The 12,742-nt window shown below is 45.0% G+C and overlaps 1 protein-coding gene across 2 annotated transcripts in view; it reads right to left on the reverse strand.

The window, feature by feature from the left end:
- Positions 1-12,742, reverse strand: part of SPNS2 (SPNS lysolipid transporter 2, sphingosine-1-phosphate) — a 160,217-nt gene that overhangs the window by 45,715 nt on the left and 101,760 nt on the right. For both annotated transcript variants that reach the window (XR_010593889.1, XM_008166162.4), the window contains exons 4-6: positions 7,144-7,295; positions 4,828-4,894; positions 1,416-1,558 (exon numbers count right to left, since the gene is read on the reverse strand). Coding sequence is in view for 1 of the 2 variants with exons in the window: in XM_008166162.4 (XP_008164384.3) it covers positions 1,416-1,558; positions 4,828-4,894; positions 7,144-7,295 (362 nt within the window). In the remaining variant the exon portion in view is untranslated. The remainder of the gene's footprint in view (positions 1-1,415; positions 1,559-4,827; positions 4,895-7,143; positions 7,296-12,742) is intronic.

The raw sequence follows: 12,742 nt of genomic DNA on the forward strand, positions 1-12,742 counted from the left end.
TTTTAGCTCCAGATCTGCTTTATCCCTGAAGTAGGGAAACCCCAAAGAAATAAGAGCCATGGGAGGGAGCAAAACAGAAAACGGCATCAGCTCAGTCCCAACCCCATAAACCAGAGTGTCCCCTAGAGCTAAGATCAAATCACCAGCTGCTCAAATAGGCTCTGATGATATAATTACAGTATTTTCTGTTGGAGCTGCCTCTGCATTTTGCAGCGGTCACCACTGTGGTTTTAGTCTGTTACAGGCCACACGACATAGGTTTGTAACTCAGGTTACAGCATCACTCACCGTGTATACAGCCTATGTCTCCCTCACTTGCACCTTGTTCAGTCATTTACATCAGTGCAAAGCAGGGGTAAAATTCTACCAGGCTTCCCTGCGGTACTGTTTCACACTCACTTTGCACAGGTGCAGCGATGGTGCAAGGCAATGGAAAATCAGGCCCAGAGTACATTTCTAACACACTGTTGTGACAGTAACAATACGTCTCACCTCCTGGACAGCACTTCACATCTGCAAAGTGCCATGTGATCATTAAGTAATATAGTCAGCACTCAATCATCAGGATGCCCTCCCTCTAGTTCTGCCTACTTGCCTGCTCCAAATGCCATTCTCCCCATCTGAGTGACCCTGTCTCACTGGGACAGTAGCATCATTACCGTTTGGATTACCAGGCATTCAAATGATACGAGGGTAAGCCCCATGGAGACACCCGTGAATTAACCACAACCACGTGTCCACCTCCTTTGTTCTTGCTGACAACACTGGGAAGATGCACTAGTCAGTACTGTCAAAAGGAACAAGTTCCACTTTGGAACTCCCAGGGCAATCTGCAGGTAAATGGAGAGGTGCTCGGATGTAGTCGCAGAAACATCCTGACAGCGAGTGCAGCAGAATGACTGACACTGTGAAAGTGTGGGTGCATAGCCATGTGGAACTGTGTAAAGCATGTGTATACCTGCAAGCGTGTGCAGGCCTGCAAGCAAGTACATGCATTTGTATATTTGCTCCTCAAAATTCACTTTGACATTTAATTCCCCCCCACCTCAGGAAGGCGTCTCCTTTCCTGGTGCCCCTCAAGACAGAAAAAAGGGCTGAAAGCCAATAACACCGTTTGCTCTTTCATATGTTTCCACTTCCACACTTTAGCTTCCCTGAAGCGAGAACCAGATATGGACCTTAGAAAACCCTCCAATCTGAACCTTGGAAAGGGTAGATCCATATTTGGATTCCAACTGGGGATCATCCCTTGTGAAAACACAACTGTGGTTTCCTTTCTCAGGCCCACGGATCATGCTTTCTGCTGCTCCTCGAGTGTTGCCACTTGCAAATCATACAGCAGTAGAATGGCAAACGCTATCTGACTCTCAGGCTGAGAGTTAAAGGCCAAGCGCATTTTAGCAGAGCTCTCTTACTTTCTGATCAATGCCTTCATGTCTCTTAGCCACGAGGTCCGAGCCTTCAGCTGTCCCCCCAGCTGTTCCACATTGCCTCTTTTAGCAGCAGGTACAAATATCAAGATGAGTGTCCCTGTTATCATGCCTAGGAGTGGAGATACCTGAAAGAGAGGACCTGGGAATCAGCACAGGAAGTTGGCAGTGATTACCACTGCTAGTCAAAAAAACCAGATTGCATTAGTTTCATTTCAGTGACTAGGTTCTTTACATCTGGTCCAAATCTGTATGCTCCCACTGCCGCATCTGCTCCTCTCCTTCCTTTCTCTGTCACCATCGAGACTCTTACTTACTCTTGTAGCTCGGCTTTGGGGATGCTTCTGATTAAGGTGGTCATATTCTGTGTAACTGCTGTACCCAGCTCATCTTCTGTGACTTAGGAAGCTAGCTTACTCCCAGGTGGGCTAAGGGCCTGGCTAATTTCTAGAAGTATTTGAAGGGTGTCTGAGGTGTTATGCCAGGAAGGTGAAAGGTTTTCCGGATGTTGGGAGTGAGTCACTTTCTGACCTTTCCCCTACTGCACATGCAAGTGCGTGCACATGCCCCTTGCCCACCTCTGGCTTTCCATCTTCACCCAGTTCCTGAATGCTCCCTGCATAGGGCATTCCAGATGGAGAGGGGGGAAAACAGAAGAGGACACTGAAAGACCAGTTCCTTCAGCAACACAGCATCCGCTGGCACTCTACTGGGGCACTGGAATTACTACTGAACCAGAGGGAAGACTGCAACCTACGAAGCACTGCTACAAACACTCTGGTTCTTCTTCTGAGGTCTCTCATCCAAGTTTGACTAGCGTGACCCTGCCTAGATTAGGAGATCTGGTGAGATCACAAGAGGTGACACAGTAAAGTAACACACCTAGCAAATAAGCAATTACACTCAGTATGCTACTAGATTTAGGGCTTGTCTATATGAGGACGCTCAAAAAAATTAATCTGAATTAATTTAAGATGTGAATTTAAAGTGGATTAATTAAACCACAGGAAACTCCTCTCCTATTCAGAATTCAAGTGGTCTTAATTCAATTTAGTTTAATTAACTTGTGAGTTACTGACATTTGACTAATGCATTTTAAATTCATACCTTTAGTAAATTCGGATTAACTTTCGTAAGTGTCCTCGTGTAGACAAGAACAAAAGACAGACCAACGTCTCCTGACAGTTTCTATATGTTTTGTACAGTCAGGTTATCATTGGCAATTTGTTGTGATGTCTGCATAGGACATGATGGAGAGATTGACGCACAGGGAGCCTGGGATCTACAAGCATAGGAGCCCAGAAAGACACTTGCCAGAAACAAAGGTGGAGATTTCACTTGAAGAGAAGGGAGCTAATGGTAACTTCCTGCATCAAATGATAGCTCTTTAGAGCAAGGTTTCTCAGCCTGTGGGTCACAACCCAAAGGTGGGTTCAGGTTAGGTCTCCAGAATGTGTCAAGGAGTCAGATGGGAGACCCGGGGGAGGGCTGCAGATAGAGCCCATCTCACAATCACCCCACAGCGGCGGCTCCTGCAGCTCTGGTCCCTCAGGGCTGACTGGGTTCAGTGCCCCATTCTGGGCCTTGTGACCGGGTCCACAGGGTTGTAGTGCCACTCGGGTTTGGCCCAACCACTCCTCTCTCATGATGATAGGGGGCTGGCTGGGCCAAATTTGAGTGAGTGATGCTTTGATACCATGCACCGGGTCACACCACCACTCACACAAATTTGGCCTGGCTGGCCTCCTGTTAAGGGGTCTGGCCCAAATCTGAGCAGCACTGTGACCCCAGAGGTTGCAACACCTGGAGCGAGGAGCTGTGCCCAGCCAGCCCAGCAGGACAGGAGCCACCACTATAGTATGCATAAGTGTGCTTTTTTAGCATTTATTATGTTAATGTGTATACTATATATCGTGAGTACGAAATATTTCCTAAGCCAGATGTATTTGGCACTAAAGCTATACCGTGGGTCACGCCATCAAGGTTTACAACTGGGTCCTGAGCCCCAAAGGGTTGAGAACTACGGCCTTAGGGTGCCTTTCATCTCAATGCACTAGGCCAGCATGATGCCTATGTAACACATCAGTCTCATTTAAGCGCAATGGGTTGAATGAGGGGCTTAGGCCTAGCGCTGCTCCTCTGCTCAGAAGTCAGCTTCACCCTTAAAGCATTCCTGCTGTTAGGTAAGGTGGCCTATTTTCTGTTCTGAAACTTCATGGCATTAAACTTAATTCTTTTCATTCTAGGTTCCTGGTTGGAATCTGCTCCCCACTCAGCTAGCTGCTGCTGGACTATTCCTGGTGACTTTACTGGCTTCACTTCTCATTTCCAGCCGCCAAAAAGTGCCGTTTGTTTGAGGTAGGGAATCCATGTATTTCAGCACCTGCTGTTATAAACTGCATTGGCACGAGCTTCGTGCAATTAATTGCCTTCAGGAACTGCCAGCCCTGAGAGAGCATCTCACTCAACCCCATGCTGGCCAGACTGTCAAAGGCCAGAAAGCAGGTTTGCTGGGCCACTTCCTGCCAGCAATTTCAAGACATCACTGGGTGTGTATGTGTTTGTGTGTGTGTGGTTTATTATCTTTTCAACACATTTATCAAGGTCCCTAGAGGTTAAAATAGAAGGAAACTGAGTGTCTCTGGGCAGAAAAACAAGCGGAAACTGGAACAAAGTGTTTTTTCCTCAAAGCAGGAATTTCTTGATAGCAGGGGACTGAAAGGCTACCAAGTTGATTTAAGGTTCCTCCTATTCCCCAGCCCATCAAGAAACCACTGTCAACTGCTAATGAAGTGATTGGAAATCTGCTACTCCCAGGCAGGAAAACAAGCACAAAGAACCAACAATAAACACCTTTCCCTTTTTCTCCAGGAGCTGCATACGTTTCATCTGCTACGTGCTTAATACCTGTACGCGTATCTTTCCAGTGCTCCAGTTTTTTTATCCTGCCCTGCCTAGAAGTCCTCCTCTGCCCTTAACCTCAACCTGTTAAATACTGTTCAGTCAGACGATGGTGCTGCCCATGGATTATATAAGGCGGAGCAAAACATGGTGAGGTAGCACCATCTTCTTTTGAAATGGGATAAAGACTGTGACAATGACAAGTCCCAGCTTATTGGAGTACGTTGGAAATTTTCAATTTTGCTGGGGAAAAAGGAGATGGAAATTTCATCCACCTGCAAAACTGCGAAAATTCTGTCAATTTCTTGGCAAAATGTTGATGAAAAACGACAACAAAATTTCATATTTCAAAATGTTTGACCAGCTGAAGAGCTGGAAATTTTCAGAAAGTTTTCATGAAAGTTACACCCTGTTTTCTGGCCAGCTCTAATGTTTGTGCATGTCAGGTCACGAGGGATATTTTAACAGACTTACTGAATATGAGACAGGTGCTTACCCGCAACGCCCAATGCCAGTCTCCTGCTACTTGCTTCACGCTTGATCCAGTGATGTACCCCAAACCACTGCAAAAAGTACAAAGAAGGGAGCCAGTTTTAATAAAGTGCTATGGGTGTAGCTGTTCTCAAAGACCGTGAAATGCAGACAGAACAGTCATGATCAGCTGCCCTATCTGCAAGTTCCCTTTTCCTGCAGAGACAAGAGTAAGCATCACTAAAAGCAGAAAAAGTGAAGAACGTGTCACTTCTAACAGCATGATGGGTCCAAATATCCTCTAGTTTGGTGGAAATTTAGCTACTGATCTGAACTTCACTGCAGGCCCTTTGCCCTATAAGAGGTTGAAACAAAAACCCAGGATCCAAAGACTGTCCCATTAAGGTTCCTACATCCCACCAATCACTGCGGTGAGCTGAGCACCTGTGTTTTGGGGCCCAGACCTAAAATTAATGAGAAGTGCCATCAAGTTTATACCGCACCAAACCATTTAAATGCCATCTGTTAATTTAACAGCAGTTGTTCCCGAATATGGATCAAGAGACTGTTTTTTATAAGTTCATACCAAAAATCTTAGCAGAACAAGCACATAGGGCTGATGGGCAAATATCATAAGCCTGTCAGGAGGTTAGAGAAGCCGGCAGACTTTCAGCCAGGTATCACAGATTATGATCAGGTAATAAAAGGCAGCTCTGGCTGAGTGGTAACTACAGTGATGCTTCCCTATAGCTGAAACAAACAGGCACGAAATCGATCTTTCAAAAATGCCAGCACTCAGCGCAGGGGCTGCCTTGGGTACAAGCTGCCAGAACTGTTCCAGGATGGCTGGCTGTTGCCAAACACGCTTATTGAACAGCCTTCTAAGCCATGCAGGCACCCGAGTTACCATCAACGCCATTCTGGTACTAAGCCATTCACAGATATGGCTCCAAAACCAAACCACGGATCCAAACTCCATTAGACTTTGGAAAAAATCAGGTCCGGAGCCAGAGTGAGCAACGGGGCCCCATTTCTAGCCCTTTGCCATTATCAAGCATGTTTGTCTTTGGAAGGAATTGGTTTGTTGCCAACCACTGCTCAGCTCAGTTCTCTACAGAAGTGTTCCGTTTCCTAGGGCTGTTTAGGAAAAAGTTATTTCCATCAGTTAAGGACCAGCCATTTCTTCTTCCTGAAGAGCAAAAGAATGTTTCAATCTTTGTTCTGAGGTTACTGCCATAAGTTCTAGCTGGCGTATCACCATCCTAATCCAGATGTTTTTCACTGCAATGGTGGAGTTAACTGCTGGCCGGGTTTTCCCTTTCTGGAAATGAACTTACTGTGCCACTTCTTCAGAGGAAGTCATCTGCTTCTGGGAATCTGGATCCACATTGTCAGAGCCCACCCTGTCTACAATCTCACAATGCAGGGTCAACCGTCGTAAAAAATACAGGATCTCTCTAGTCCCAACAATCAGATACTGCATTGGGCTGATAAGGGAACTCAATTCAAAGAAAGTGCTAAGGGAAATAATTACTCAAAGATTGAGTCTGGCTGTTACATTCATCAGGAGACTATGGGCTGTACAGTCCTTGACTCCTCTGTGTAAGTTGAAGCATGAATGCTCCTTACAGCAGCTCTCCTCAGCCTTGTCTACATTAGACTTTTAAAGTAATTTCCCACGGTTGTTGCTGCAATGGTGGGAGTACTAATAGTTTTAACCACTGGATCCTCTAGATGGTCTCTGCCAAATTTTGCAGATTCAAGTAGGTTAGAGTTTGAGTCTAAGCTAAAGAATGCTTTGGAAAGGCCAAAATTTCAAGAGTTAAATTGTGCATCTGACCTGCACTCTCCAACAGTCACATGCCTTAGGTAGATGTGCCAGCAATTACACTTTCACAGGTTTGAAAATTTAGCCCTTAGCACCTTAACCTAATGACTCTTCTAGAGTACATGGTAACCTGGAAGAACTTGACTCAAAAAGGCCTGTACCTCAAATGAATAAAAACAACAACTAAGAAAACTGGTATAACATTATTCATCAGTTATACGAGTAATATTGTTTTTATTCCAAAACTGTATATGCTAAATAGTTATTTTCTGTTTTCATCCAGCTCTGTTAATTAGTAATACCTCACATTTATTCCATGCAAAGGTCTTAAACTTGCACATGAATCAGTGGCAAAACAGGTACCAGAACCCGTATCTTCTAAGCAGCCCCTATGCTAGCCATCAACCTGCAAACTTTTCCCTTACAAAACAATTCAAATCTAAGAAAATGTGTCTTTCTTGTCAGCCGCTTCGGATGTATGGTAATTTAAGAGAACTGCAGTGGACTGGTTACCTGCCAAGAGGGATTGCAAAGTAGAAGACAGACAGCATGAGGGTTCTGGTGTTTTTGGTGAAAAGGTCTCCTATGATGGTGGGAGCGATGGTGGAATAACTGGCTTCACCGATGCCAACCAAACCTCGTGAGAGGACGAGGAGCCAGAAATACTGAGGGAAGTAATAAGAAAAAATTAATCAGTCATCAAAATGGTTGATAATGAAACAGTCCAGCAGGGAAATGCAAGCCCATGTGACCAGTGGATAACACTTACCCCCCTCATCCCGCTGTCACTCTTACCACTGCTCCTTATGTTTGTATTCCCAGGGGAAAGGTCAGTGCCATATTTCTGTAGTGGTTTACACATATTTTAAAAAATAACTGTAATAATAAACCCTTGCCCTAATTTGCATTCCAGAAGATGTTCCAAGCCTTCTGGCTATGAAGGATACATTGGCAGCTAATATGGTTAAAGAATGGGAAGCAGGAGATTCTCATTTCACTCTCAGGGGGAGGCTCAACCATAGGAGGTTTATGGATATAGACAGAGCAACCCTAGAGGAAGGTTTGCGGGGAGCTGAGCTGATAATGACGCTCATATTTGGAGGTCTTAAATGCTGAGTATAAATCCTCGTTATCCAAGTTGCCACAGAGCACTGGGCTGAAAAGTCAATCCTGGTGCAACTTTTAAGACTCTTCAAAAAGTATGGAAGAGCTTCTCCAGTCGGCATAGATAATCCACCTCCCCAGGAAGCGGTAGCTATGTGGACAGGAGAATTGACATAGCACCGTCTACACAGGGCTAGGTCAGCATAATTCCATCGCTCAAGGGTGTGGATTTTTCACACCCCCGAGTAACTTAGTTATACTGATATAGGTCTGTAGTGTAGACCCGGCCTTGGTCTGCTTATAAAGCAATGAGTGTGCTGCTTATCCATAACAATGGGGGATTCAGGGACATCCCAGGCAATTGTACATGTTGCACAAACATAAAGCCAGCGACAGAAATCACTTGGAAACAAAGTGCACTCTCTGCAAGCAGTGGAAGTGAACAGAGACTCAATACAGACCAGAATATGTTAGAACAATGTGAGATGCAACAAACTGAAATCTAATACAAGCCAGCATGGAAAAGGAAAAGGAATTTTCCACAGATGTCAGGGAACTAACAGAACGCATTCTCTGTATGCTTGCAGCTTTCTGGTTGCAACTGGTTGCAACTGTTTGCAAGCATAGTTCATGCCACTTTGATGTCTAACTACCTGATGCACTAGTTCAACCCATACTTAGACATCAAAGCAACATGAGCTGCACTCAGAAAAAACTGCAGGTGTAGAAATGCAACAGCAATTAATTGCAGCTGCAGACTAAAGACAAAGAAAAGGGCTGGGGGAAGCCAAACTTTAAAAATCTAACCCTTACAGGCCCCCATATACAGTCACTTTTGTTATCCAGTAGGTCACTTGGGAGAGTTGGAGCCGTATGGATTGCACTCATCCCTCAAATGAAAAAGCACTTTGCAAAGGTATGTATTATTGATCCTCTTTTACAAAGGGGAAACTGAGTCAGAGAGAGGGCAAGTGACTTGCTCTAGGTGACACAAGTCTAAAGCAGTTCTGGGATTGGAACTCAGGCCTCTTGATTTCCAAGTTCCCTACTCTAACGATACAGAGTCCTTGCTGAGTTGAGCAGTAAAACGTGGGCGCTGAAGCACCTGCTTTACCACATATACATCTGCTGGTAGACAATTTTAGTGCTTCCTCTAAACACACTAGCAGTGCTTTGCACAGCCATCATCAACCTCCTATTTGGATGCCAGTTCTACCTTGGTATGCATTTTCTGAACGTAATTATAACTTGCTGGGTATTTGCAATTACAGGTATAATTAAATGTCTCCTCTAGCCCCGTCATACTCAACAGATGCGCGTGGGTGCCTGCAGAAAGGGCAACATCATGACTCAAACCAGTTACATTATGTCCATTGCCCAATGCTAAACCATTCAGGAATGCTGTGGAGATGCACTGCCTGTGATTGGCACACTGGTAGCCAATGCGGTTGGGATAAGCGGCATTATTCATATACATGCTGAATTCATTAGTGAGGCAGGATTAGAACTGGGCAAAACTGAAGGCTGGTTTTGGTTTGCACACGTTCATCCGTTGGTTTCTGGTGTTGCAAAATCAAAACCAACTGTGCTTCAGATATGGATCCCAACATGTGATGGAGATGGGGATAAAGAGGCTCAGTTCCAGACCAATAACCAGCAAATATGAAATGTCAACCATGACAGGAAAGTGGCAAACTTGTTGACATATAGGACCTTTCTAAAACTTTATCTATATGAAAATACCATCAGAGAGATACAGCAACAAGTACAATTCTCAATAACCACACTGCGTGGGGTTTACGCTGACCATTGCTACTGCAATGGTCACCTCTCAAACCTTGCCTACACATCTTGTGCAAAGCTTTCCCCCCGTTGCTAACACCGGTATTGATAACGTTGGGAGTCCTAGTGCACTGAAAACACCTGCAGCCCCTGGTAGCCAATTCACATCAGGGCTCATTCTCACACACAGAGCGCCCAATCCCCTTTCCAGAATTTCTGCCACTCTCTCTCTCATGCTTTGGGAGTCTGAAGGTACGTCTACACTACAACAGCACGGCTATGGCCCTGCAGCTGTGCCACTGTAGCGTAGATGCTTCCTACACTGATGGAAGGGAATTCTTCCATTAACTTAACTGCATCTACAGTAGGGGGTAAGTCAACTTAACTACGTTGCACAAGGCGCAAAATTTTCCACAATCCGAAGCGATGTAACTAGGTTGACCTAAATTTTAGGTGTAGACCAGGCCTGAGTGATGAGTTTCTGACTATAGATGGTGATCAACATAAGACTCGTGGAAGAGAAAAACAGCATATACAGATGTAAGCAGTGCTGCATTTCACAGAAGGAATCTTCAAGGCAATGGACAAAAGCACCTGACCAGATGTAGCAGCTAGGCAGAAGATATACAAATATTAAATCAGATCAGGGCATTATTTACAGTCATATCCTAAGTACTCAACCCCCGGATTAAACATGATTTATATTACTGAGAGACCTCTCCAAGGTATTTCGATAGCACCTATCATCTAAGTACCTAAGTGATAACATTACTCAATAAGTCATTTCGCTGTATGAACCCAAGCCTAATCTTCCAAGTTTAAAACACAGTGGACCATCGTGTTCCAACATTTTTCTTGTCAATGTGAAAAGAAAAAGCTCACTAGGTGCCTAGGGTAAAGTATGGTCCTCTCACAAAGAAGCAGACATTTTCTTCTGTCCACATAGACAAAAAAACCCCAAACGAAAACAATCATCCCCAAACTCTTATGGGGAGGCCACAGTCATATAGTGAACTAGTAGGAAGTCCACAGATGTAATATATATAAAGAGACGTACCATACATGTATATTCATAGTTTCAAAGGCCAGAAAGGACCACTGTGATAATCTATTCTGACCTCAAACCTGCACATCTCTTCCCTATGGGTGGGTAGGATAGTTTCCATTAGGTTGAGTCCCTTTCTTTCTGCTGCTTTTCCTTTTTGTCACACCCCGAGGCCCGGGCGGAACAGTGAGACACAAAACCTGGCCACCCTGTCTGCTCTGGACCAAGCTGCCTCTGAGAACAGCACGAGTAGCAGAGTGTGGGAATTGCTAATCGAATTTTACTCTTTCCCAATTAAGGATTGGTATGCATTAAAGAAATTTATTCCTTCAAACATTACTGTGTAGTTCTTCCGTAATTTGTTCCCCTGTGCAAACGCTTCTAACTCTGCTGGGGGATTCTAAAAGCCTGGGTCAGCTTTCAGCACCTAAGCATATTTTATCTGCATACAAATTAAGACCAGAAACCTCAAGGTTTTGGTACTTTTTTCCCCTGCATCAGTGATGACAACTTGATGGAATGTTTGGATACTTAAGAACCAGCAAGGCAAACACTTTGTTTTCAATAAAGGTTAATGATCACACTCAGGAGTATGGGTTTTCCATTGCTTCCCATCATGTCTGCCAATGACCCCCCGGCACCTGAGGATGTAGCCCCCAGAAGTGAATGCAGCGTGCAAATCCACATCTCTCCATCTGCTGCACTCTCAAGCCCTAGACATACCAGCACAATTCCAGCCACGGTGCTAGCAGCACCAAAGTGGGGGTACAGACAGCAGGAGAGGGAACAGCCCATCTGCATGGCATAATCCCCTGGAATCCCCCCTACTCAGCAAGGACGTCACAAAGGGACGTCAGCAAGGTAGGGTTCAGGTGCCCCATAAGCTGACATGGTGGAGAAAGGATGAAGGCTGGTAGAGCAATGGTGTCTCTGCCACTCTTGTTGGACACACCCCTGAAAGCCACGTCACCACGGGGCTTACCACCTGGAAGGGGCAGGAGAGTGGATGGCAGCAAAGCAGGAACTGTGGACCTGACTCTTCTCTTCCAGTCTCTAAGGGGAAATGTGGCCTTTCTCCAAGTTCCCTGGGCTTTACTGCTCTGTCCACACATCCCATTGCTGGAAATACAGGGTTGTACATAGTCGTAACTAAAAAAAAAAGAAGTTTTGGAAGAAGTATAAATCTTTATGCTTCAGGGCATAAGCCAACCTTTAATAGGGGCTGGCAAGGTATTTTCTCTGAGGATAGGCTATCCCATAACTGCCCACTGCTGGGTTTCTTGCACCTTCAGCTGGACTGATGGAGACACTGATGGAGAGGGGACACTGGGCTAAGAGGTCCCTGGACGGATCCATTCTGCCAATCCCTACGATCCTGTTAAAAACTAGAGACCGAATTGAATCCTTACTCAGTTCTTAAACAGGCACAACACACAATGCAAACAGTAAGGGCTTCATTATTGGACTCTAAAATATTTAAAAGGCAACAAGGCATTGCAATTTTCTCTAGCGCACCTCAACAGGTTTACATTAACATCTTCATACTGTTTTTATTCCTGATCTCACACATCACATCAGAATTCAGTAGGCCAGGACGTCCTTTGACTAAGCAGTACACGTGACTGCCTTTAATTGTGTTTGAACGAAGCCACTAATTACACATTTAGCCCAGTGGCACAGACCATTGAGTGAGTAATGTTTGTTTTAATAGGTCTAATAATGACCTTACTTCTTTCTCTCTCTCTTTAAATAAGTTAACAAAAGGAATTAGGCCACGGTTCTGTACAAGATTAGTTGCCACTGATAAATCTATAATCTGCCAAAGTATGCATAAAACTGAAGAACCAGCCATGTGATCCGTAAGCCTGGGTCATTAAGCATCTGAATGTGAAGTAGCTGTAAAGGATCCCAGAATACAAAGGAAATATTGGCTTGTCCAGATTAGGGAAATTTGCACCCGTCTAACTACATTCAGTGCTTAAAGTGGACTGAAAAAAGTGTGTGCGCCGGGGGGGGGGGGGGGGGGGGGGGGGGGGGGGGGGGGGGGAAAGAGGGTGTCTATTATTTCCTAAAGAAATGGAAGTAACATCACAACTGCCTCTCCCCCAATCACCACATCAATTCTGCACCCCAGCCTCAACTCAGTTCCTCCTGCACTTCTAGGCCTCTTCACCACGCCCG

The sequence above is a fragment of the Chrysemys picta genome, chromosome 19 (genome assembly GCF_011386835.1).
Source record: "Chrysemys picta bellii isolate R12L10 chromosome 19, ASM1138683v2, whole genome shotgun sequence".
Lineage (NCBI taxonomy): Eukaryota > Metazoa > Chordata > Testudines > Emydidae > Chrysemys > Chrysemys picta.